General features: G+C 47.5%; 7 protein-coding genes, 1 long non-coding RNA gene and 1 other non-coding gene across 19 annotated transcripts; 5 read left to right on the top strand and 4 right to left on the bottom strand.

The window, feature by feature from the left end:
• Nucleotides 1-136: 136 nt before the first annotated feature.
• On the top strand, nucleotides 137-3,272 carry CTCF. The gene is made up of 4 exons (NM_139852.4): nucleotides 137-269; nucleotides 391-783; nucleotides 845-2,808; nucleotides 2,871-3,272. Exons 2-4 carry the CDS (start codon nucleotides 393-395, stop codon nucleotides 2,970-2,972), a joined length of 2,457 nt encoding a protein of 818 aa, NP_648109.1. The 5' UTR covers nucleotides 137-269; nucleotides 391-392; the 3' UTR covers nucleotides 2,973-3,272.
• Nucleotides 252-1,133, bottom strand: asRNA:CR45822 (antisense RNA:CR45822). Of its 2 annotated transcripts, none has more exons than NR_133183.1 (1): nucleotides 252-1,133. The 2 variants fall into 2 exon arrangements; NR_133184.1 differs by having other exon boundaries at nucleotides 383-849.
• Nucleotides 3,228-8,537, bottom strand: qm (quemao). Of its 3 annotated transcripts, NM_079234.4 has the most exons (8): nucleotides 8,175-8,537; nucleotides 7,833-7,987; nucleotides 5,437-5,581; nucleotides 5,123-5,383; nucleotides 4,953-5,055; nucleotides 4,752-4,879; nucleotides 4,117-4,615; nucleotides 3,228-3,507 (listed from the first exon to the last, which is right to left on the bottom strand). In NM_079234.4, the coding sequence occupies exons 1-7, from the start codon at nucleotides 8,238-8,240 to the stop codon at nucleotides 4,457-4,459; spliced, it is 1,017 nt and encodes a 338-aa protein (NP_523958.2). In that variant the 5' UTR covers nucleotides 8,241-8,537; the 3' UTR covers nucleotides 3,228-3,507; nucleotides 4,117-4,456. The 3 variants fall into 3 exon arrangements, with proteins under 3 accessions (NP_523958.2, NP_001163370.1, NP_001261510.1); NM_001169899.2 differs by having other exon boundaries at nucleotides 3,228-4,615; NM_001274581.1 differs by having other exon boundaries at nucleotides 3,228-4,615; nucleotides 5,437-5,545.
• Nucleotides 6,048-6,446, bottom strand: lncRNA:CR45833 (long non-coding RNA:CR45833). Its single transcript, NR_133182.1, has one exon. It is a non-coding gene; the product is annotated as a long non-coding RNA:CR45833 (long non-coding RNA).
• A 278-nt stretch (nucleotides 8,538-8,815) lies between the features above and the next one.
• Srp19 (Signal recognition particle 19) lies at nucleotides 8,816-9,540 on the top strand. The gene is made up of 2 exons (NM_057787.5): nucleotides 8,816-8,993; nucleotides 9,066-9,540. The coding sequence occupies exons 1-2, from the start codon at nucleotides 8,929-8,931 to the stop codon at nucleotides 9,481-9,483; spliced, it is 483 nt and encodes a 160-aa protein (NP_477135.2). The 5' UTR covers nucleotides 8,816-8,928; the 3' UTR covers nucleotides 9,484-9,540.
• Nucleotides 9,541-9,726: 186 nt separating this feature from the next.
• Nucleotides 9,727-11,152, top strand: CG14834 (uncharacterized protein). The gene has a single exon (NM_139851.2). The coding sequence runs from the start codon at nucleotides 9,805-9,807 to the stop codon at nucleotides 11,026-11,028; it is 1,224 nt and encodes a 407-aa protein (NP_648108.1). The 5' UTR covers nucleotides 9,727-9,804; the 3' UTR covers nucleotides 11,029-11,152.
• A 514-nt stretch (nucleotides 11,153-11,666) lies between these two features.
• Cln7 lies at nucleotides 11,667-14,966 on the top strand. 3 transcript variants are annotated; one of them, NM_139850.4, is made up of 6 exons: nucleotides 11,667-11,720; nucleotides 12,905-13,182; nucleotides 13,240-13,746; nucleotides 13,807-13,958; nucleotides 14,018-14,614; nucleotides 14,680-14,966. In NM_139850.4, exons 2-6 carry the CDS (start codon nucleotides 12,991-12,993, stop codon nucleotides 14,870-14,872), a joined length of 1,641 nt encoding a protein of 546 aa, NP_648107.3. In that variant the 5' UTR covers nucleotides 11,667-11,720; nucleotides 12,905-12,990; the 3' UTR covers nucleotides 14,873-14,966. The 3 variants fall into 3 exon arrangements, with proteins under 3 accessions (NP_648107.3, NP_001261509.1, NP_001261508.1); NM_001274580.1 differs by lacking the exon at nucleotides 11,667-11,720 and adding an exon at nucleotides 12,466-12,758; NM_001274579.1 differs by lacking the exon at nucleotides 11,667-11,720.
• lark lies at nucleotides 14,957-17,584 on the bottom strand. Of its 5 annotated transcripts, none has more exons than NM_168204.3 (5): nucleotides 17,531-17,584; nucleotides 17,233-17,437; nucleotides 16,080-16,798; nucleotides 15,736-15,974; nucleotides 14,957-15,497 (listed from the first exon to the last, which is right to left on the bottom strand). In NM_168204.3, the coding sequence occupies exons 3-5, from the start codon at nucleotides 16,779-16,781 to the stop codon at nucleotides 15,380-15,382; spliced, it is 1,059 nt and encodes a 352-aa protein (NP_729239.1). In that variant the 5' UTR covers nucleotides 16,782-16,798; nucleotides 17,233-17,437; nucleotides 17,531-17,584; the 3' UTR covers nucleotides 14,957-15,379. The 5 variants fall into 5 exon arrangements, with proteins under 5 accessions (NP_729239.1, NP_729238.1, NP_523957.1 ...); NM_168203.4 differs by lacking the exon at nucleotides 17,531-17,584 and adding an exon at nucleotides 16,942-16,982 and having other exon boundaries at nucleotides 16,080-16,888; nucleotides 17,233-17,386; NM_079233.6 differs by lacking the exon at nucleotides 17,531-17,584 and having other exon boundaries at nucleotides 16,080-16,982; nucleotides 17,233-17,386.
• eco (Establishment of cohesion) lies at nucleotides 17,510-21,408 on the top strand. 2 transcript variants are annotated; one of them, NM_139849.3, is made up of 4 exons: nucleotides 17,510-17,540; nucleotides 17,605-17,689; nucleotides 17,809-20,912; nucleotides 20,975-21,408. In NM_139849.3, the coding sequence occupies exons 3-4, from the start codon at nucleotides 17,959-17,961 to the stop codon at nucleotides 21,177-21,179; spliced, it is 3,159 nt and encodes a 1,052-aa protein (NP_648106.1). In that variant the 5' UTR covers nucleotides 17,510-17,540; nucleotides 17,605-17,689; nucleotides 17,809-17,958; the 3' UTR covers nucleotides 21,180-21,408. The 2 variants fall into 2 exon arrangements, with proteins under 2 accessions (NP_648106.1, NP_729236.2); NM_168201.2 differs by lacking the exons at nucleotides 17,510-17,540; nucleotides 17,605-17,689 and having other exon boundaries at nucleotides 17,862-20,912.
• The last annotated feature ends 33 nt before the right edge of the window (nucleotides 21,409-21,441 follow it).

Here is a 21,441-nt window from a genome sequence, read left to right as displayed (position 1 = left end):
TACAGATTATATTTTTTATCTAATAAATTACCGTGGATTCGTTATTATATATTTTCTGTTATCAAGAATTAAAGATAGTTTATATAGAGATGACAAGATACGAAACCAATCGAACTATCGATAGCTGGCGGTACTGATGCTACATGTCGCCATCTTTTATTAGAAATGGGCAGCTGTTTCATGTGGACGCAAATTAAATTGTAGATTTAACAACAATAACGACAACCGGCGTCCCTTTCAACATATTTTTTATTGGCAACCAAGTGTCGGTAGGTGAATTGAATCAAGCGGGATTACAATTGGTCGTTGCGAGAAATCGATAAGCGCCCTCTTCGGGATCCCGGTCATCCGCTGTGGGTCGCCACCAAAACAAATCCAATTTGTCCATAGGAATGCCAAGGAGGACAAAAAAGGACGAGGACCCCGAGGATCTGCAGACCTTCCTCAACAATTTCCATAAGGAGATCGAAGGCAACAGCGATGAGAAGGTGGTAAACACGATTTTGGAGGCCATCAGCGCCGAGGCCATCGACTTGGATGAAAATGGTGCGGAGGCTGGTGGATCGAAACCGATGGAGGAGGCGGAGGCTGATTTGGATCATGCGGAGGAAGCGGAGGAGGAGGAGGAGGACGACGAGGATAAGTATTTCATAGATGACGAGGGCAACTGCTATATCAAGACTACGCCCAAGAAGCAAAAGGAGCTACAAAAGAAGCTCAAACAGGCGGCTGCCAAGCCGGGGAAAGCTACACGTTCCGTGGTCAGTACAGCCACCAATAAATGTGAGTTACCCTTTGCCATATATGTGCGTGCATTTGTATCACTTGCTCGACTCTTTTTAAGCCATCAATTTGCGGCCAGCCAAATCGACACCGAAAGCGACTACTTCGAAGCCTCCCCCAGAACCCAAGGCAATTAGCGTTCGACCAGCCCGAGCAGCTGCAGCCAAGGCGAAGCAATCGGCGATGCCACCGCCACCGGCATTAGTGGTCAAAGTACCGGCACCCAGGGGCAGGCCTAGAAAGAACCCTGTCATACCGAAGCCTGAACCCATGGACTTGGAGCGGGAGCTCGAGGAGCTGGTAGATGAGCCCGACATCAGTTCAATGGTGACAGAATTGTCGGACTATACCGTAGACGAAGCTGCCGTAGAGGCAGCAACAGCTACGCTGACGCCAAACGAGGCTGAGGTCTACGAATTTGAGGACAATGCGACGACAGAGGATGAGAATGCCGACAAGAAGGACGTAGACTTTGTGCTAAGCAACAAGGAGGTGAAGCTGAAGACAGCTTCTTCTACCAGCCAGAATTCGAATGCATCGGGACATAAGTACTCATGCCCACACTGCCCGTATACGGCGAGCAAGAAGTTTCTGATCACGCGCCACTCACGAAGTCATGACGTCGAGCCATCCTTCAAGTGCTCCATCTGCGAGAGGTCCTTTCGATCGAACGTGGGCCTGCAAAACCACATAAACACGCACATGGGCAATAAGCCGCACAAGTGCAAGCTCTGCGAAAGCGCCTTCACCACCAGCGGCGAGCTGGTCCGTCACACTCGCTACAAGCACACTAAGGAAAAACCGCACAAGTGCACGGAGTGCACATACGCCAGCGTGGAACTGACCAAACTGCGCCGCCACATGACCTGCCATACGGGCGAGAGACCATATCAATGTCCGCACTGCACCTACGCATCGCAGGACATGTTCAAGCTGAAGCGACACATGGTTATCCACACCGGCGAGAAGAAGTACCAATGCGACATCTGCAAGTCGCGATTTACGCAATCTAACTCACTAAAGGCCCACAAGCTCATCCACAGCGTGGTCGACAAGCCCGTCTTTCAGTGCAACTACTGCCCGACGACTTGCGGTCGGAAGGCTGACCTGCGCGTTCACATTAAACACATGCACACCTCTGATGTGCCAATGACATGCCGGCGCTGTGGCCAGCAGCTGCCCGATCGCTATCAATACAAGCTGCACGTTAAGTCACACGAGGGCGAAAAGTGTTACAGCTGCAAGCTGTGCAGCTACGCTTCGGTCACCCAACGCCATTTGGCCTCACACATGCTCATCCACCTGGACGAAAAGCCGTTCCATTGCGATCAGTGCCCGCAGGCCTTCCGGCAGCGTCAATTGCTGCGCCGCCATATGAATCTCGTGCACAACGAAGAGTATCAGCCACCAGAACCGCGCGAGAAACTGCACAAGTGTCCGAGTTGTCCGCGGGAGTTTACCCACAAGGGTAATCTAATGAGACACATGGAGACTCACGATGATTCGGCGAATGCTCGCGAAAAGCGGCGTCGCCTTAAATTGGGCCGCAATGTGCGGCTGCAGAAAGATGGCACTGTCATCACGTTGATCAAGGATCAGTATGTGGATATGGACCGGGACCAGGAGGAAAACGAAGAGGATGACAACCCAGAGAGCTATGACTTGGCTGAAATCGAGCCGGAGAACTCGGAGGCTGAAGACGCCGATGATGATGTGGAAACCATAGTCAGTGATCCGATCCGTCAGAGAATCAAGCCAGCACCTATCATTATCAACAAACAGGCCAGGCTTGCCGCCTCCGAAAAGCAGCCGATGATCATCAATCAACGCCTCCGAAGTCAACGGGGCACCAAGACGTTCCACATCAAGGAGGAGCCGGACAACTCGGACTTCACCGTGGAATGGCAAGGGGATGATGGCGAGGTAATGGTCGTAGAGCTGGTTAATGGCGACGAGGAGGTGTTGGTCAAGCACGAACCGAGCGCCAACTCCAAGATCAGTGCCAAAAACTGCTTTGGTTTCGAGGTTAGTTGCAAAAACTTTAGCTGGCATTTGTTCCATTACTCAAAAATTTGGTTTTCATGCAGGACGACGATGATTATGAGGAGTATGGCGATGGGGAAAACGAGGTCGATGGCGCTTCCCAGGAGTTTCTGCAGCTGATGGATATGATTGAGCAGGACTCTTAGTCTCCTGAAAACAAAAGCTAATGGATAAGTAATTATGACTAACTTATGTACATACCAAGCATACAATAACGTATTTCTACGTTACATTGTTTTCTATTTAAATACACATTTAAAACAGTTAGGAAACCTATTTTTACTAGGTTAAGAAATGGATATTAAAAATGTATTCTTTCTAAATGAATGTATAATTCTGGATAAGCAGTTAACATGCCGATATGGCGACTATTTGTAAATGATCCCCGACACTTAAACTTTAGTTGACAACTTGGCATAAATATTTATTTAAATACATTTACATATATTTCAATGTTTTCATTAGTAGTATATAGTATATGGGCAAAATGTTAGGTGCGTTTGCGTTTAGCTGCATCTGGGCGTGCACTGTAAATTCTCGGCTATTAGTTGTCGTTTCTACCGTAAAATGTTCGCATAGTTTATAGTTTTCCATTTCCACTTCAGCAATCTGGTTAATTTTCTTGTTATTTTTCCGGTTTCTCTTGCCGTTTATTTCTTTTTGTTTCTTTCATGTGTATAACTACAATAAAAATATATATATTTTTATATATAATATATGTATATATTTTTTAGGTGGTGCAATGTGCAAAAACCTGCCGTGCAGTGCATCATTATCATTATTTCAATATATATAGTTGCGTTCATTTGTGTTGATTTTATAGTGTCTGCATAAAACATTAACAATTTGTCGTTAATAGTACATATGTATGTATGTATACGAATCGCATTTGTATAACAATTAAAATGGAACAACGTCGATAAAGGAAGTGCACATTGAGTTCCGAGTGAGTTAGATTTGATAAAATGACACTTAGAAATTGAAAATTGCTTGCAGAATTGAGTTACGAATACGAAACACACTTAGAAATACAAGAGCTAAAAAATTGCATATTCTATAATTCAGTAATGCTCTGCGAGATTTGCTTGATCCCCACCCCCCCCCCCCTCTCCCATTCGTTGGGCGAAACTAAAACTGGGGAAACTAAACGAGCTAACTAACTACGTAACTTTGAAGCAAAACTAAATTAAAAGTATAAAGTAAAATGTAAAAGTAAAAAAACAAATTCTTGGAAAGCTGTAATATGGCTCTTTGCTAGCTCAACGATAAGCTTGGCTTATATCAATTTACTTTTGGCTTAACAATTTTCTGTAAGGCTGCTGTTGGTTTTGTTATCCATCCCATTTCATCCGATTCACTATCAAATCCAAATCCTATCCTCCTCCTATTTCCGTTCTCATCGCTCTGGTTTCGGTTGACAGTAAGGTAGGGGTTCTCTGTGGGCTTTTCGGTTTGGCAAAGGGTAACATAAATCTCAGAATATCTTCAGCTTCTGCAGGAAACGCAACAGGGGCGCACTGAGGCACGCAGGCGTCGGCTGGCTGCTGGCCTGCTGCTGTCCCGGATTGGCGGCAAAAGAGGCTCTGCCGTTCGCAATTCACGACTGCTCCCTCTTTTGCCTCTTTGGCTGCTAATTGCAATTGAGCGTGTTCTGGTTGGGGCTGCTGCGTGAGACGTTGTTGTGATTGATCTGGTTCGACTGCGTGATGCTGGCGCTATCGCTCGTCTTCCACGACAGCAGCTTGTTGAGCAGGCGGTCCATGTACGGATTGCTACCCAAACGAGCCACCTGTGTGGGTTGAGAGATTACTTTAGTTTAGCACAAAACACGTAGCAACGATGGGATGTGTGCGAATTTCTACTTTTAACATCATCAAGACTTCCAAGCAACTTCCACTTCCCATTGCTTGTCTTCAAGTACTAACCTCCGACCGAGCCTCTGCGTCGAGCGACTCCAGAACCTTGCGTGTATACTGAAAGCTGCCCAGCTTTTCCAACAAGGTGATGCAGTACTTCTTGACCTCAATGTCGTGCGTGCGCTGGCGTAATATGTCTGTGGATATAACCATAAGCCATCAGCTTAATGAGTGAAAAGCCTTTGGTTGAGGTCAAGACGTTGGACTTACGTAGAACCTGTTTATCCTGCTTTTGGGTGCGAACCGCATGGATTACCGGGAAGCCGAACTTGCCCTCCGTCAAGTCCTCGGCGAAGCTCTTGTTCTCCGTGTACTACATCGGAATGTTATCACAGATTAACAATGACTTATGCATATTGCCAACCAATCTATACACTCACCTCTTTCAGACTCAGATTGCAATAGTCGTCGCGTATCTGAAAGTACAGGCCCAATATAGCCGTCAACTTCGAATAGTCCTCCTTGTTGGAGCTGAACAGCTGCATAAGGCGAATGGCCAGCATAAAGAGGCCGCCAGTTTTGCGCACAGTCATCAGCTTGTAATCCGACTCGGATGGACACGTGAAGCTGTCGCGCCAATAGATCTCCATGCCCTGTCCACGGTGCAGCTCCAGCAATTGTTCGGTGTACACCTTGGTAGCCTGCAAGAAACGCGGATTACTTTGAGCTTCATAGTAGAGGTGGATTTGCGTACCTCCGGATGATCCAGCTGCTGCACCTTCTCCAGCGCCAGAAAGAGTGCATAGTTGGCCGCATTTATGGTGCTGGCCACGCCGTAGATGGAATGCGCCACGGGCACACCTCTGCGAAGGATCGAATTGTCTTCAATATCATCAATGCTGTAAGTTAGTATCAAGAACATACATGTATATAATTTGCCGTGAGTTAATTGTGTACTTGTATTCAAGCTTAATATACTTTCAAGCATTAGATACTACAATTTTACTACCTTACAATCAACTTAGCAAAGAAAGAATTCGAGCCAGTAATGTTTTGAAATTAGAATAAATGTGAAAATATGTTCTTGGTTTTAAGATTCAATAGTTTACTTATCAGCAGATGTTTTTGTATAGCAATTAATTCAGAATTGCACTATATGAACACGTACTGCATAGAAAAGTATGGGTTTTTAAATAGAATTTCACAATTCGAGCGAAGGGAGCCGCGGATTCCATGTGTCCACCATCCACATTCATATTTATAAACATACGTTGGCGCTCCTCATTCCACCAAAATAATGGATGTGTAAATTTAAGCCTCGCTTAAAGGCCGCCATCGCTTCAATAACTACGATGCCCGGCGGGTAAAACGAGCTGGGCAGCCCAACATTTGCGTAATTAAAAAATGTTTGCGCTCCGCCAAAGCTGGCAAAGTCATTGGTAGGGAATATGGATGGTATGGGGACGGGACGGGATTGGATGGCTTGGCACGAAGGCGTGGGCGTTGAAGCGACAACGCACAAAGGGGCCGGGATATGGAAAGGATGGGATGAGGAATGGTATGGTATGGGATGGGGATTGGGTGCAAAGGAGGCTGGTTGGTGTTGGGGAAAATGAGGAAAATGGGCTGCGTGGCAAGAGTTGTGACAATGCCTGTCGACTGGCGACGGCCTGACTAACTGACAATGGGCATAAGTGCATGAATGACGAACGGACGGACGAGGGTCGTACGAGGAGGCACTATGGCTGCAACTGCTGGCGTCGTTGTAAAAACTAAGTTTTTTGCCAATATGAAAATGCATTACTAAAAACGTAAAAAAAAAAAAAAAAGTAGGGAACACCAAGAACATGCAGGCCACTTGGCGGAGGAATGAGACTGCCTGCTGTCTCGAGGAACAATGCTGGGGATTTTAAGCAGAATTAAGGCCATTCCTGAGTGTTTGCCTCCGAATGGTTAATGGCGACAGGTGGCCGGAGGCAGGACGGGATTAGCTTGAAAGCGAGATGAATACTTCCATAGCTGCTGCCTGAAGATAGGCGAAAATCCCTGGTCACTTCGACTCACTTTACTGCCTTCAATTGAAAAGCGGCGCAGACACTTCAATTGGCTGAGTTCAAAGTTTAATTGCGACTGTTTTGTTGGCAAGCCAACATCATCTTATTCATCGCTTTTCCTCCGTAGGCCGCCCTGGGGGAAAAATCTAAATAATTTATGCAATTTCCGAATCCACATTGGATTGCAAAGAAATTCAATTGTAAACAGAGAAACCTGCGGGCTCATGATGAAATTTGAAAATTGATTTGAGGCCAGCGTACAACGCTCTGGCCAAATAATCCACAAATGTGCGAGACTGTGTATATGGTCAAATCCAATTGGGAAAAGAGTGCGAGTGAGTCAACGAAATGATAAAGCAAAGTTCTATATAACATATGCGCGTTGTGGAAACGAACTGAGCTGATGATGATAAGAGTTTCTTCAACGAGCATATGGCAGCATTTTCACATTTTTGGAGCGTGGAGTCTCTACTGTTTTCATCACTTGCCCAAAAGAACTTTACACTCGATTAGGCATTTAACTGGAATCCATCTGAACGAAAGCAAATAAGCCAAATGTATACAAATACAGACTCTGCAAGTGTGAATTGAGATAAAACATGCAGGAGAAGTGGCCAAAACGGGGTGGGGGTCAAACGTTCGGGTGTTTTGTGTTTGAAGGGGGGGGGGGGGCACAAACAAAGCGTAAACAAAGCCAAATAATGGGGAGCAGAAAAACGAAGGAAGGCAAAGGTCAAAACTAAAAAGTAAAGCACGACTAGCATGATTAGTTGGCTGGCAATAAATCGACAGGTATTTAAACTAGCGCTGATTTTATATGGTTTCTTACAGACATATTTTTAGTGAGTACAAAAGTATGTATTGTGATATTTTAGTAAAATATTTTGTTTTAATATTGATATGCCAGTTAGTCAGTACTTTGTTATGATAATATTTATCGCTTAAGTTAACTTTGCTAAACTTTTTAATAGAGTATATACGCAGTATATACACTTTTGGGCCAAAAACACTGCATTGTCTGTAGTTTCATGCTGATTTATTGGCGTGCTATTAATCTGATATAGGGCTATTAATCAGATAATTGATATATACTCACAGCAAACTGGAATTGTGCAGCATCTGCACAATGTCTCCGATCTGCGCCAACTTTTCGCCCGGTATGAGCAACCAGTGATTGAAGGCCAAGGCCAACTCAGAGCGGAATTGCTTGCCAGGAATCTGTTGTATGTATGTAAAGGGCTGCAGCAGAATCTGGATAGCGTTTTGCGTGCGTGGGCCACATGTAAATAAAGCCCAAAATGAAGTGGGTCGAAAAAGAAGGAGAACGGAAGGAAGGCCAAAATAGCTGGTTAGTTTGCTGTTGTGTCTCTCGTTCGCTTGCCACTTTCGAATGTCAAAGTTCACGGGGTCCGGAAGGATTAAGCCGTGGGATAAGTACCTCATCCTGCTCCTTTTGCGTTGATTTATCTTTGGTCTTCTGTAATATGATGTTCAGTTCTTCCATTGTTGTCGCCGTTGTTGTTGTTTTTCTTGTTGCTGCTCCGCCGTGGCCTTGCGTGTGTGCTTTTGTTGTTTTGATAGAGCGCGGGGGGTGGTGGTGTTGGTGTTGATGGAGGGGGGTCACTGCGGTGTGGGGCGTGCTTTTTGTTTACCGCTTGGCTTCGCGACACGCGTGACTAGAATTGCTGGCCGACGCTCGTCGATTGGTTTTTCGCGTTATCCGCACAACTCAAATCAATTACACCACGGAAAGACCAAAAACAGACTGTTATTGAAGTTCTTCCGCGGCCTGCATATTGGAGATGATCGCAAGTCGATGTTTCTATCGATAGGGTTAGGAGGGCTTTTTGTAGAGGTATCATCGATATGACAAGAGATGGGAAATGTGGCTTAATAGATGTTGGCTATTTTCCGCCAACTTCTATTAAACCAGATAAGCCAAAAATTAAAATTACCTAAAATAATTTATTTCATGTACTCTTTTAATTTAAGTCGCTTATAAATAACCTCTTACGTAGTAGCCAGAAAAAGCCATATAATTATTGGCTTCCTCGCTAAATATCGATTACTCGGCCAGCTGCACGTGCCATCCCTATTTCAATTGGGTTGCTTGCGTGGAAAATAGCTTTCTAGCTCATTTTTTGTTAATTACACAGGAATTGCAATAAACCAACCAAGAATTCACTGAAAGAATGGCGACAGCAGTTCCCATGAAAAAAAACTGGAGCCCCAGCATGAAACACAACGATATGGAGCGGTAGGAACCAGGCACTGGCCAACAAAACACAAAGTTCGATTTCGCATGTAACTCTTATTGTTGTTAACACAGATGGATTTGCATATATCCCGCCTACATCAATAGGAAAAAGACACGCCAGGAGGGTCGACGGCTGCCCAAGGAGAACTGTGTAGACAATCCCAGCTATATTGAGATTCGCGATGTGCTGTCCGTTTCCAACTTGCAGTTCCTCATGGAGAACAAGAAGTACTGTCGCGAGAACAGCAGCGAGATGGAGTTCCGTGGTCGTGTGCGCGTCCAGCTGCGTAATGTCGATGGCACTTTGTACAATAATGACTTTCCCACGCGCGAGTCCATCATGCTGCATATCGCCAGCAAGATACCGCAGCTGAAGACGCGACAGAACAAATCCGGCGACTCGTACCACCAGCAGTCGCAGCCACAGTCGAATGCATCCGGATCTGGGGGTGGTGGTGGCGGCAAGAAGGGAAAGGGCAAGCGCCGCTAATGACTTCAGTGGCAACTCGTTGTTTGGTTTCTTTTGTAATAAACGCTGTAAACAAAGATTTATGTGTGTTCTGGGCCAAGTTCAAGTGCGGGAATTCGGCCTTGGCACGCCGAAGTGTGCCAAAAAAAACCGGCACAAAGAACTCAATTAGAGAACCCAATTGGGAAATGTCTCAAGATCACACGAAGTCAGCATAAATTCCGGCGAACTGTAAGCTAGAATCAACTGTCAGTCACGAACATCTACGATTTCACCTGGTCAGCGTTATAAAATCGGTTGCGCATCGCAATTGGCCAGACAGTTTGAACTGGAGCACCCACAATGATGACGGAAAAGATACGGAAGAGCAGCCTCAGTGGCTATACGGTGATACTTCTACTGGCTGCTATTCAGTTCCAAGCAAGTGTAGTGTCCAGCACGACAACCAAACCGCCATCGACATTGGCCACATCCACGAAAGCTAGTCGCAATGTGAATCCCCTGACGGAGTCGAAGCTCGAGAAGAATTGCAAGGCGCTGTGTGAGCATTGCGGCTGTTTGGGCTTCTACTGCGGCGAGGAGTGCCTGTGCGAGTGTAATGACGACCAATCCGATACTGAGTGCATTCGCACCATGCAGATGAATGCCAAGACGTTGAATCTACCATTCGAAATCGTCATCCAGGGACCGAGCAGCAATCGCTTTGTGCGCAACGCACAGCAGTTCGAGCAGAAGCGAGATCTGGTGGCCAGGAGCGCCAGCACTTCAATGCAGTCGCCTCGAAATCGTCGCTCAAACATAACCATCTACAAGCCCTCCACAAAGTTGGTCATTCAACGTACGGCCAATGGCTTAGAAACGCCATCCAAGGCTTCGGAGCAGATAAGGCACAAGAGGTCCGTCGATCACCTGGAGTGGTTCAATGACTTTGCCAGTTCCTTGGTGCGTCCCTCGCCACTGGGCACTAGAGCCCAGAAGCAGCAGCGTGCATCAGCCAAGCCATCGGCATTCAAGCGTCAGGCTGAGCTGGAGGAGCCGGCTCGTCGGGAACCATGGTTCCTGGAGCAGTCAGCTTCGCGACTGACTCGCCCCGCTCCACTTAAGAAGGATGCACTCTCGCGGAAGAACAAGAAGAGTCCTTTGTTCCGAAAGAGCGCCAAGAGCAAGGCGTCCAAGGAGCAGTCGCGCAAGCAACCGGAGCGAGAGATTCGGCCACTCCGCGATGCCTTGCAGGTGGTGGAGCGGATACCCAAGGTGCTTCAAGATACGGTCAGTCATCTGTCCTCCGATCCACGCACTGGGGATGTCTTTAGCCTGAATATTAGAAACGAGGATGTGCCGCAGAAAAAGGATCGCCAGCCTGAGGATCGTGTGCCACGCAGGCCTAGCGCCACCTTCCGTGGTTTCCGGCGCAATGAGATCATCCCCGAAGCCGTCACCCTGGCTGCCCCAATGGACCTTGCCCCACGAGCTCCACTTCCCGGCCAGCGTCCAGGTGGACTCCTGCTGCCCTGGCTGAGGCAGCGGCGACTGATGCGTTTGCAGCAGGCACAGGGAAATCTGTAGACCCAACATACCCAATTTACTTTCACTTTTATTATTATAATCATTTGTTGTATATTTATAAGGCATTTTGGTCTCTCAAAAATAAATATAAATTTGCACATTATAGTGTTCTGCAGTAGCAGCGAAGATAGAAGCGTTCGAAATTAAAGTATCTGAAGTAGTAAGATCTTTATGTACCTGTAACAATATGAAGGCGTTCTTAAAGATCGTTTTCCAATGAGTCATTATAGTATTCACACACGCAGGTAGAAGTTTGGTAGGTTAGACAGGTTTCTATAGAACTCCATTCTTCAGTTTCCCTATTATTTCAATTGGATCTCGAATCGAATCTCAAAGATACATCTATTCTACTGATGATCTAGTATAATAATGATAATTTGAAGAAGGAGTATTGGTGTTACATGGATTGTGGATTGATAACAAGTTACTATACTATGCTTAGGAATATTTTGCCTGAATAGAAAACCCTTGCGATCTATCTTACAGATGCCATAGATTTCGGAGTATCTAAGTAGCATACTTTCGGGCGCGGGTGCTATCTGCCGTTGGCTCCTCTCTCTCTTCGGGCAGCTCCATCACGCTCTGTGGCGACGCGTCGTCCGATTTGTTGGCAACAGGCGCTGCCGCGTCAGTTCAGTTCAGTCCGTCGCGTTCGTTCATCTCCAGTGGTCGTCGCTGTTCCGCTGCAACAGGTAGTTAAAAAGACATAGCCCGATTGGTAAAAGGTGCATTACCCGCTGGAAGCCCCACAAATAGGATGCGCGCGGTAGGGGGGTGCCCTTGAGTTCTAGATGCACAGAAAGATACATGCACGCAGATACAGATACAGATACAGATATAGCCATTGGCAGAGGGAGAAAAGCGCTTTCTTTGCGTTTGGTTAAATATTACAAAAATCGAGTGAGAGGAAGCGGGAGAGCGAGAGTGAGACAAAGAAAGAGTAATTTAAAAAAAAACAAAGAGTGCATGTTTCCATTTAATTTACATAGTTTTGCTTCAGTGTGTGACGAAAAACAAAATACAACTTAGTAAGCTAAGTAATTTGAAAATCAAAGCAAGGAGTGCAAAGGCAAAGTAGCTTAACGAAAAAAACAATAGGCAGCCAAAGATCAACGGTCGCTATCTCATATCTAGTATCTTGTATCTGAAAGATGTGTGTGTGTGTGTTTGGGTACTTCGAGAACGAGAATCTGGCGCTCAACTAAAAAAAAAAAGAAAAAAAAAAAACCAACTGCATCAATTGGCAATTGGTATAATCAATTAGAAATTGATTTGCGACGGAGTGATCTTCAACCAGTGATGATTTGATTGATGTAGGAAGTGGACAAGTCTGATTGATATGGCTAATCGCTGCACTTGTTGCACTATCGAAAACTAAAGTTATAACAAAATGTTTTTATTTCGTACCCTGTACTGGGGCGAATCAATTTCTTTTGCTCTGATAAATGAAATCATGTAATAAACTGACGTTCTGTACGAACCTTATCATGCCATATAAACAAAAACAATGGCATACTCACAGTGATAGTGGCTCTTACTAAAGAAAAACGACATACAGACACCCGCACATGGCAACGAATAACTACAAACAGCTTTATTTCGGCACCGATTGCCTTTATCTTCCGCAATTTGTGTGATAAGTTCAGCAAACTGTTTTCCATATCTGTGGTTTTTTCGGAGGAGGATAATCACGCGACGTCTGGCAGATAATCCACTCCATCCATATTCAAGTAATTGAAGGCACCGCCGATTAGAGACATACTCTACTCTGAATCATTAATAGTTACAAGACTTTAAAAGCGTGTCTAACAACTGACACATCGATTCACAAAAAGCTCCATAAAGAAAAAAAAAACTCATTCGAATCCATTTACAGAATGACTCAGTGGCGGTGAAATCCAGCAAACACACATCCATCGCAGCCAACCAACCCATCAAACATCACAGCCAAGCAAACCAATTATGGAGTTTGCCCGCCGAGTTTCCGCTCGCTTTGAAACCAAAAGACTGCCGGAGGATGTGGACGATGGCCTGGAGACGCTGGAGGAGTACAAGCAGCGCTGGCGCTCCGTCCGCATCATCTACTTTACGATGTTTCTGATGGCGCTTGGCTTCAGCATCATACTCACAGGCATTTGGCCCTACCTCAACAAGGTGCGTACCCATTTTGGTCACGCTATCCAGCTGCTTTTCAATCTCATCTCTCTTCAGCTAGATCCCGATGCGGGCAAGGAGTTTATGGGACTGATTGTGGCCGCCAATCCGCTGGGACAAATGATCTTCAGTCCGATCTTTGGGTGGTGGGGCAACAAGCTGGGCAAGATTCGTCTGCCACTGCTGCTATCGCTGTCTCTATTCACGCTGGCCAGTGGCATATACTCCTCGCTGGAACTGCGTCCGGACAATGTGAAGTACTGGATGCTCTCCTCGCGGTTCCTCATCGGTGTCAGCTCGGCGAATATTGCCCTGTGCCGCTCCTATTTGTCCGCTGCGACACGAATCAGCGAACGCACACATGCCGTTGCAATGGTTTCGCTGGCACAGGTCCTTGGATTCATCATTGGTCCAACTCTGCAGGCGGCAGTCACACCGCTGGGAGATCAGGGACACGTCTGGCTGTGGGGCAAGATGCACTTCAACATGTACACGGCATCCGGATGGATCAATGTGCTGATGAGCATTGGAAACTTCATGATGTTCCTGCCCGGAGTGTTTGAGGTGAGTGGCCAGGTTACTTGGTTCGCTCTAAAGTGTCATTAAATTTGAACACTCCTTCAGGAGCACAAAATTGCAGCTCGCGAGGTGATGGTGATGCAGGGCGGCACATCCGAGAAGGAGACTTGGAAAGGCATCAAGCCCAGCTATTTATCCGCATGGACTTTGATCGTCGCCTTCTTTGTTCTGGTATTCAACTTTGTGCTGTTGGAGACGTGAGTAATCCTCAGAGTGGGTTTTTTTTTTTTTAAACTATTGCTTCCTCGCCTTGCAGTCTGGGCACATCCCTGACAATGGATATGTTCGCTTGGTCCAACGACGAGGCCCTATGGTACATGGGCATCATGATGACCACCGCAGCTATTGTCTCCCTGGTCACGTTCGTTTTGATTGAGCCCATGTGCAAGATTATAGCCGAGCGTTATGTGCTCATCTGGGGCGGATTCTCGCTGATGTTTCTCGGTCGCGTGCTCTTCGTGCCTTGGGGTCCGGATCCGCCAAAGTTGGCGCAGCCATTCAATGCCAGCTGGAACCTAAGCGAAAGCGATCCCATCTTCTTGGGCTGCCCCACAACGCAGAAATGGTGCGGCGAACTGCCGGCCTTGACCTTAACGCAGTTCATCATTGGATTTGCCTTCACATCGATAGGATATCCCATTGGGGTGACTCTCATCCAGACCATATTCTCCAAAGTTCTGGGACCTCGGCCGCAGGGCGTCTGGATGGGCTGGATGACCGGTTCGGGTTGTCTGTCCCGCGTCCTTGGTCCAGTCTTCGTGGGATCCATCTACACGCGCCTAGGTACGTTCTGGACCTTCGGCGTTACTTCGGCCATGATGCTGGTCTCCATGTTTTGGCTACAGTGCAGCAAGTAAGCTGAAATACTATTCGTTTTTAAGGCGGTTCCCCACAATAAATAACATGTTATCTTTTCAGTCGATTACTAATCCCGCCAACATTCGAAAAGACCACACCTGTCGAGCTGAAAGAACTGAACAAGCACAATGGTAGCAAGCTGCTGGACGACCACTCACCGGACACGCACAATGGTAGCCCACCGGAAGATCTGTCTCCTGATCAGCCCATTTTGGGCAAGCACGGCAGCCAGCACTCGATTTCACATGCGTAACGACGGCTGGCTATGGAGCATCCGTAGATCTAAGACACATCGTTGCAATACTGCCCCTTAAACTAGCTTTAAAATACAGTGTTTATTTTTGCACAGTTTCGACTGATTATGCGTTTATTGGTACTACGGTTGAATGTGTAGAGGTTGCACGTCGTTGTCTAGTTCTTTTTTTTTTTTGGCGTGTTTTGCATATAGGGAGGATGCTTAAACACGTATTTCCATCTTCTTGTTTAAGTGTACGAGTAATGGTTAGTTTGGGTTTAGTAACATGTATGTGGTTTACCAAGGCGGCAGCCACAGTTGTGAAATTGTCGTCGGCATCAGCATGTGCTGCTGGTGTGCTTGGTGGTGATGGTAGTAGGCCGCCGCTGGCGACCAGCAGAGCAGCCAGCAGTCCACAGGCGCCGTTCTTCGATTGCTGGTCGTGTGGTAGAATGTGTGACCCATTGGCAGGGGCATGGGTAGTGCAACCGCTACTCAGCTGCTGCCGTGATAGTAAAACTCATCTCAGTAGGGCGCATATCTGCGACCCGGCGGCGATGGACCGCGCATTCCGCGCGACGAAATCATGCGTTCGTCGAATGCATCGCGACTAAAGTCCTCGTAACCGTGTGGAGTGGGCGAGCTGGGAGGAGATAGAAAATAATTCATTAAAAACTGATTTCAAAATAGGTTCGATGGAGATATACGAATGTTATCTTTCATCGTTTCATTTTATAATTTCATCATATAAGCAAAGCACTATCTAGGTCTTAATATGTAAGTAAGTATGGAAAACGTAGTCATCTGATAAGAATTAACTTTAGTACACACATATTTGGAAAAGAAAGTGCGACATTTCATCCACTTGCAGGGTTACCTACCCGTAGCGACTCATTCCATTGCTGCTACGCGGCGGCGGAGGCGAGCGCCGGCTGAACATAGTGTCGTATCCACGAGAAACGCTGCAGGAGCGCAGGCTGCCGCTTAAGGTGGGCGGTAGAGGCATGGGTTCGCGGCGAGAGATGGGCGGCGGTGGGAAGTCGCGCATTCGCGAGGTCTGATAGCGACGCTCATACAGATCGCGTGAGTCCTCGAAGCGGCGGTCATAGTAGTCATAGTCCTGCGGGCGGGAAAACAAGATTTAGATTAGTAGCAGCACAGAATGTGAATAATACTTGGCACAATGGATGATTTGATCGGGGGGGCAAATGGATGCTGAATTTACCCTAAAGCCATCCATGATGCGGTCACGCAGGAACGGCGGCGGCGGTGGTGGCGGCGGATACGGGTCACGACCGTACATGCGATCTCTGTAGCCGCCGGCGCTGAGGGGCGATGGCGGCTCGCGTCCGCCTCCGGCACTGCCGTACAGTCGCGGACACTCTTTCGACCAATGCCCGGATCTTCCGCACCGATAGCACTGCTCCGGATCGCCCATGCCCGGCTTGGGGCGGACCCGACTGGTCGACACTTGAACCTTGAGCGGCTGGCCATCGACAACGCGACCGTTCAGCTCCTTAATGGCGTCCTGCACATCACCGACACAGTCCAGATGGACAAAACCATAGTTGCGCACAATGTCGCATTCGACGACGGTGCCGTATTTCTGAAACAGTTCCCGCACCTCCGGCGCCCGCGTCTTGTCCGTTAGATTTCCCACGAAGATTTTCGTGGTCGGCGTATTGGGCGCCCGCCGGCTCTTGGCCGCCTCCACCTTGATGGCGAACTCGTTCAGCGTATAACCGTTCAGATTCTGTATGGCATCGCGACCCTGCTGCTCCGTCTCCATGTGAACGAAGCCATAGTTCTTCACCACGTCGCACTCGACGACGGTACCGTACTTCTCGAACAGTGCACGCAGCTCGGTGGCCTGTGTCTTCTCGTCAAGATTCCCGATGAATAACTTGAACGTGCCGGCTCCGGGCATGGCGGCAGCGGGTTCCGCTGCGTGGTCGTCCACGGTTATATCGTTTATATCACTCTGGGTGGGGTAATCCCGGAAAATGGATATCTACGCGGCGGCGGCGGCGGCGGCTGCGTCGAAAATATATTTATATATATTTGCCTATATGTTTGTATGTATATACCGCGGTTGGAGGACGACAACGGCGACGAACAAACGCGATACCTCAAGAGAAGAGAGAAGACAGTGCAATTGTTTTCTATTTTAACCAATACGAGCAAAGGATAAACATTAAGGCAGCAGCACAAGGAGCGCGAGTAATCTTAATAAACTCGGTTTTAAATCGCATTATTGGCGTTGTGGCCTAACGCATACATAAAAAAAGATGGCGGCGGCTAGAGTTCACATTTTCTCACGGTTCTCGTTGGCGTGGCTTTCAAATGGCGGTACGGATAATGTGGGGGAGCTAACTTACCTGATCGGCAGCGGGCTTTGGCTGCAAATTAAATTATAAACGCAGAGCTTTATACTTTCTACTTTCCAGGCCGAGCAGCAGATTTTTCCAAATCGATTCGCACTTCGTCCGCAATATGACCGTGTGACGTCTGGAAGAGTGTGACTGAGTCTGACTTGGGTGGAAATACCAGATAGAGTTTTCCCGTTATATGATCACCTTAGCTCTGTAAAAATACCGGATAGTTAAAATAATACGGAAATCTTTAAAATATATGAAGATTAGAAAACATAGAATGTCTAGCGATCATGATCGTAACTCGTTAAGTGGTACTATATTGAATACTTTGTCTTGGATCAAGAATATAATTAACATTACTTATTTATTTTACAGAAATCGTAGAATAAGTCCAAATAATTTACGAAAAACTGCAAGCTGACTTGATCGCTTCGAAGAAAAATGTTAAATGTAAAATGTGGTAAAAAAATTATAACTAACAGAAAATATTTACATTGCAATGTATTTGATTTTTATAAACATTGATGTAAAAAAAATTTAAAAACAATGTAATGCATTTAATATATATAAACATTGCAGTAAAAACATAGACGATCTGGCATGTGTTGGCAAACGACCGAAGAGACCCTGAACGATCCAACCACCCCCAACACTAGGCAGCTACAAAAAAGCGCGAAGGAGTCACAATTTGGACAAAGTTAATGCGAAATAAAAGATTTGCGCGCGATCATGGAGACCCCGACGGGTAGTGGGCGTCCCAGTCGCATGGCCACTCCGCGCCTTTCGGAGCGCAAGCGGCAACTGTTTGGCAGTCCCAGATCCAGGCTGCGCCAAATCAACGACGACGAGGATGATGCGGACGTAGACAGTCTGGGTGTCTTGCCATTAAAGACCCATGTGGCGGCCAACAGGAAGGGCAGGAGTCTCTTCGCCGCAGTCCCCGGCAAGTCAAGCAGCAGTGCGAACAGCAGCCCGGAAACCAACAAGGAGAACAAAAAAACCCGTGGCGGAGTCATGACTGCCACGGCGGAGCAGCTGCCCCAATTGTTTACAGCCACCATGCGGCTAAATAGCAACAGCAGCAGCAATAGTCGCAACAGCAGCCCCCGTCAGACGAGGGTCCAAAGAAAGCGAGCGGATTCTTCAATGTCGTCGCCCACCTCTTCCTCTGAAGGAACTCCTTCTTCCAGAGCCAGAAATAGCATCAGACGCAGTCCACGAACCTTCAGTGCGCAAAAGGATCCAGATGCGTTCTCCTCGCCAGAATCTTTTCAGACTAGGCTAAGCAAGGTGGCAGCTATGCTAATGAAGGGTCAGGATTCAAGATCAATGTTAGAAAAATCAAAGAAGAAACACAACCACAGCCTAAAGACCACTGCCCAAGTGCATACAACTAAACCGAAGAAAACGAGCCCAGCTGAAGAGTCCCAGTCGGACGACGAGAAACCTTCTAGCAGTAAGAACTCCAGGAAGAATACAGAAGTTCGTGAAACAAGGAGCTCGCAAATCATCAGTCCAAAAACCAGGAATAGGCGAAGACCCTTCACGTCGGCGGATATAAACTGCAAGACGCTGAAGGCTGCTGCCCATCTACATGAGAACATGAGGTCGTATGATGAAGAAAAAACAGCAGCAGTTAAGCTAGAAAACAGCAGAAGCAGATCCAAGTCCCCGGTAGAAGTGTTCAAGTCAAATGACGATGCAGTAAAACGAAACACAGGAAACACCAACAATAAAACAGCGAAATCTTCCGAAGTTGCCACAGCAAAAAGGCCAGAAAGCCCAGGAAGTAGTATGAAGATTGATGTCGAAGTGCCCGAATCGGACGAAGAAGCATCCAATCATAAGCCTCAAAAGCGACAGCACCCAGAAACGTCCACCCCGGTTGCTCCTTCAGCGGACGCCGACTCTGGTTCGCCGCAGAGCAAGATGCGCAAGGTGACGCTGAGCAGCAGCATTCCCACCATGGCCTTCTATTCCCACAGTGGAGAAGCGGTCACAAAGTCAAGAAGGCGGCCGTCCATATCCAAGAATTCGCTTAAACAACCAACGAAAATCTCGCCAACCTCCCGTCCACTATTGGGCATTAATAAGGGAGTTCACCACAAAATACGCAAGCGTCACGGTTTTGCCAACCGACTGCCAGCCACCGATATGGACAACATTCTCAACTCGCTGAGCAACGAACGGCTCAAGAACCTGATCACCACCAAGCGTGAAGAGCGCGCCAAAGTGGAGGAAGTCCACCAGATTCTCCGTAATGCCAAGGACCCGATCAAAATGGCCAAACCATTGAGTGTGATTGAAGCCGACGATGCTAACAACAATAACAATCTGCCAGCAACCGCATGGCAAGAAACTTCCGCCGATTTCTCCGATCTTAGTGATGTCGAAGACATTGATCCCATCATCGAGGTGGAGCCTATCATACCAATAATTCGCCACGAGCCGGTCCAGAAATCCCCAACCGCCGAGCCAGCCGATCTAAGCAAACGAAAGTTCTTCAAATCGGGCCGCCGTAGTAGCACCTGCATGGAGGTGAGAATCACGGACAACATCCGGGCCAGCGTCAGCCAGGGCAAGATTGAACTCGTCCAAACGATACGCCGTAAGCCGCGGCAAGTGCGCGTCAAGTCGGCCACGATATTTTCCGCCGAGCAGGCGACTGTGGATGCGATCCTAAAGAATCTGGACGATACGGTGGTTGATGAGATTGTAGAAGCGAATCCGGTGGTACAGGCAACGCCCATTGATGCGGAGGAGACGACCATGGAAACGGAGTCGCTACCGGATATAATTGAGTATGCCCCAGAGGCGAACGATGTGGAAATTGATCCCTTTGCTGAGTTCCGTCAACGTTTGCCATACCAAACCGATGATCCCAATGTCGTGGAGCAACAGCAAATTTTACTAGAGTTTCTCATTAGCAACAATATTTGCACCGAAAAGAACTTTGAGATATTTATTGCAAATCCGGATGACTACAAGGACGAGGCCAATCAAATTGTGGACAATTTATACATGGTGGTGAACAGCGAGGAGGCTGCGCAGCTTGCTCAGATGGAAACAGTGGAAAATACAGCGGTGGCCATTGCACCAAAACAGGATGCGCCAGCAGTAGAGGAAGTTCAGCCAAAGCTTTTCCCCATATTCACTCAACGCTTACAGCCCGTTGTCCAGAAATCGTTGCGGCGTCGGCCGGATACATCGATGAGATTGCTAACGGCGGCGGGTGGATCGAATCAGTACCAGATCGATGCTGGTCAAAAGGCCTTCGGAGCACGGCAGTGCCAGCAGTGCGGATTGGTGTACACCGTGCACGAGCCGGAGGAGGAGCTGCTTCATCGCGAGTACCACAATTCCATCCATGTGCTGCGCTTCAAGGGCTGGATCGACGAGGACATTGTGTCCGTTTATCCAGAATGGGCCAGCGACGGGCGCATCATACGGATCAACGAACGCGCTCCGACAGCTCGGCTCGACAGACTGCGGGATCTCATTGGTGTGGTGGACAAAGAGCTGGGCTATTCCTCGTACATTGTGCCAAAGATCTTTGTAGCCTTCATAGCAGTGCGCAAGCAGCAGATCGTAGGCTTCTGCCTGGTGCAGCCCCTCTCGCAGGCCCATCGTTTCATCCAGGTCGATGGCACGGACTACTTCAGCGAGGAAAGCTACCCGGCCAGGTAAGACATCCCCTACTGCATGCCCCTTCCCTTGTCAACGGCTAAAATGTGCCTTCTTTCAGCTGCGGCGTCTCACGCATCTGGGTTTCTCCGCTGCAGCGACGCAGCGGGATCGCCAGCAAGCTGCTGCGAGTCGTCCAGTGCCACACGGTGCTCGGTCAAGAGATCGCTAGGGAGTGCATTGCCTTCAGTACGCCCACCGACGATGGTCGGGCTCTGGCACGCCAGTTCACCGGGTTGGATAACTTCCTCACCTACGACCAGTGATCGGGGAAATCTATTGAAGCTATTGAATAGCTGGATTGTTTTTGAGTTAGGATTGCTTCGAAACCTGTAATAGTTGATAAGCAAGTGCGATTATGTTACTAGCGGCACGAAGACGCGCAATTTAACATGTTTACAATGGTGGTTTAATATGCCTGTTTTTACGCAATGAACACGATATTTTCTTCGAGTCGCATTAATTTTGAAAATATAGATTAATATTGTTTATCTTACGTGTCGGGTTTTAAAACATGTAAATTTGGTG

The sequence above is a fragment of the Drosophila melanogaster genome, chromosome 3L (assembly GCF_000001215.4).
Source record: "Drosophila melanogaster chromosome 3L".
Lineage (NCBI taxonomy): Eukaryota > Metazoa > Arthropoda > Insecta > Diptera > Drosophilidae > Drosophila > Drosophila melanogaster.
Note: the sequence above shows the minus strand (reverse complement) of the source record. Positions and strands in the feature narration are given on the sequence as shown.

Excerpts from the sequence above, each read along its gene's own strand:
- CTCF (NM_139852.4), top strand. The coding sequence starts at position 393 with ATGCCAAGGAGGACAAAAAAGGACGAGGACCCCGAGGATCTGCAGACC. Across the intron at positions 784-844 it reads CAGTACAGCCACCAATAAAT|CCATCAATTTGCGGCCAGCC; the intron begins GTGAGTTACCCT and ends ACTCTTTTTAAG. Across the intron at positions 2,809-2,870 it reads AAAACTGCTTTGGTTTCGAG|GACGACGATGATTATGAGGA; the intron begins GTTAGTTGCAAA and ends GTTTTCATGCAG.
- qm (NM_001169899.2), bottom strand. The coding sequence starts at position 8,240 with ATGGAAGAACTGAACATCATATTACAGAAGACCAAAGATAAATCAACG. Across the intron at positions 5,384-5,436 it reads AGCAGCTGGATCATCCGGAG|GCTACCAAGGTGTACACCGA; the intron begins GTACGCAAATCC and ends CGTTTCTTGCAG. Across the intron at positions 4,880-4,952 it reads GCAGGATAAACAGGTTCTAC|ACATATTACGCCAGCGCACG; the intron begins GTAAGTCCAACG and ends TTATATCCACAG.
- Srp19 (NM_057787.5), top strand. The coding sequence starts at position 8,929 with ATGGCGACAGCAGTTCCCATGAAAAAAAACTGGAGCCCCAGCATGAAA. Across the intron at positions 8,994-9,065 it reads AAACACAACGATATGGAGCG|ATGGATTTGCATATATCCCG; the intron begins GTAGGAACCAGG and ends TTGTTAACACAG.
- CG14834 (NM_139851.2), top strand. The coding sequence starts at position 9,805 with ATGATGACGGAAAAGATACGGAAGAGCAGCCTCAGTGGCTATACGGTG.
- Cln7 (NM_139850.4), top strand. The coding sequence starts at position 12,991 with ATGGAGTTTGCCCGCCGAGTTTCCGCTCGCTTTGAAACCAAAAGACTG. Across the intron at positions 13,183-13,239 it reads TTTGGCCCTACCTCAACAAG|CTAGATCCCGATGCGGGCAA; the intron begins GTGCGTACCCAT and ends ATCTCTCTTCAG. Across the intron at positions 13,959-14,017 it reads AACTTTGTGCTGTTGGAGAC|TCTGGGCACATCCCTGACAA; the intron begins GTGAGTAATCCT and ends CTCGCCTTGCAG.
- lark (NM_168204.3), bottom strand. The coding sequence starts at position 16,781 with ATGCCCGGAGCCGGCACGTTCAAGTTATTCATCGGGAATCTTGACGAG. Across the intron at positions 15,975-16,079 it reads GCATCATGGATGGCTTTAGG|GACTATGACTACTATGACCG; the intron begins GTAAATTCAGCA and ends TCCCGCCCGCAG. Across the intron at positions 15,498-15,735 it reads AATGGAATGAGTCGCTACGG|CTCGCCCACTCCACACGGTT; the intron begins GTAGGTAACCCT and ends ATCTCCTCCCAG.
- eco (NM_139849.3), top strand. The coding sequence starts at position 17,959 with ATGGAGACCCCGACGGGTAGTGGGCGTCCCAGTCGCATGGCCACTCCG. Across the intron at positions 20,913-20,974 it reads GAGGAAAGCTACCCGGCCAG|CTGCGGCGTCTCACGCATCT; the intron begins GTAAGACATCCC and ends GCCTTCTTTCAG.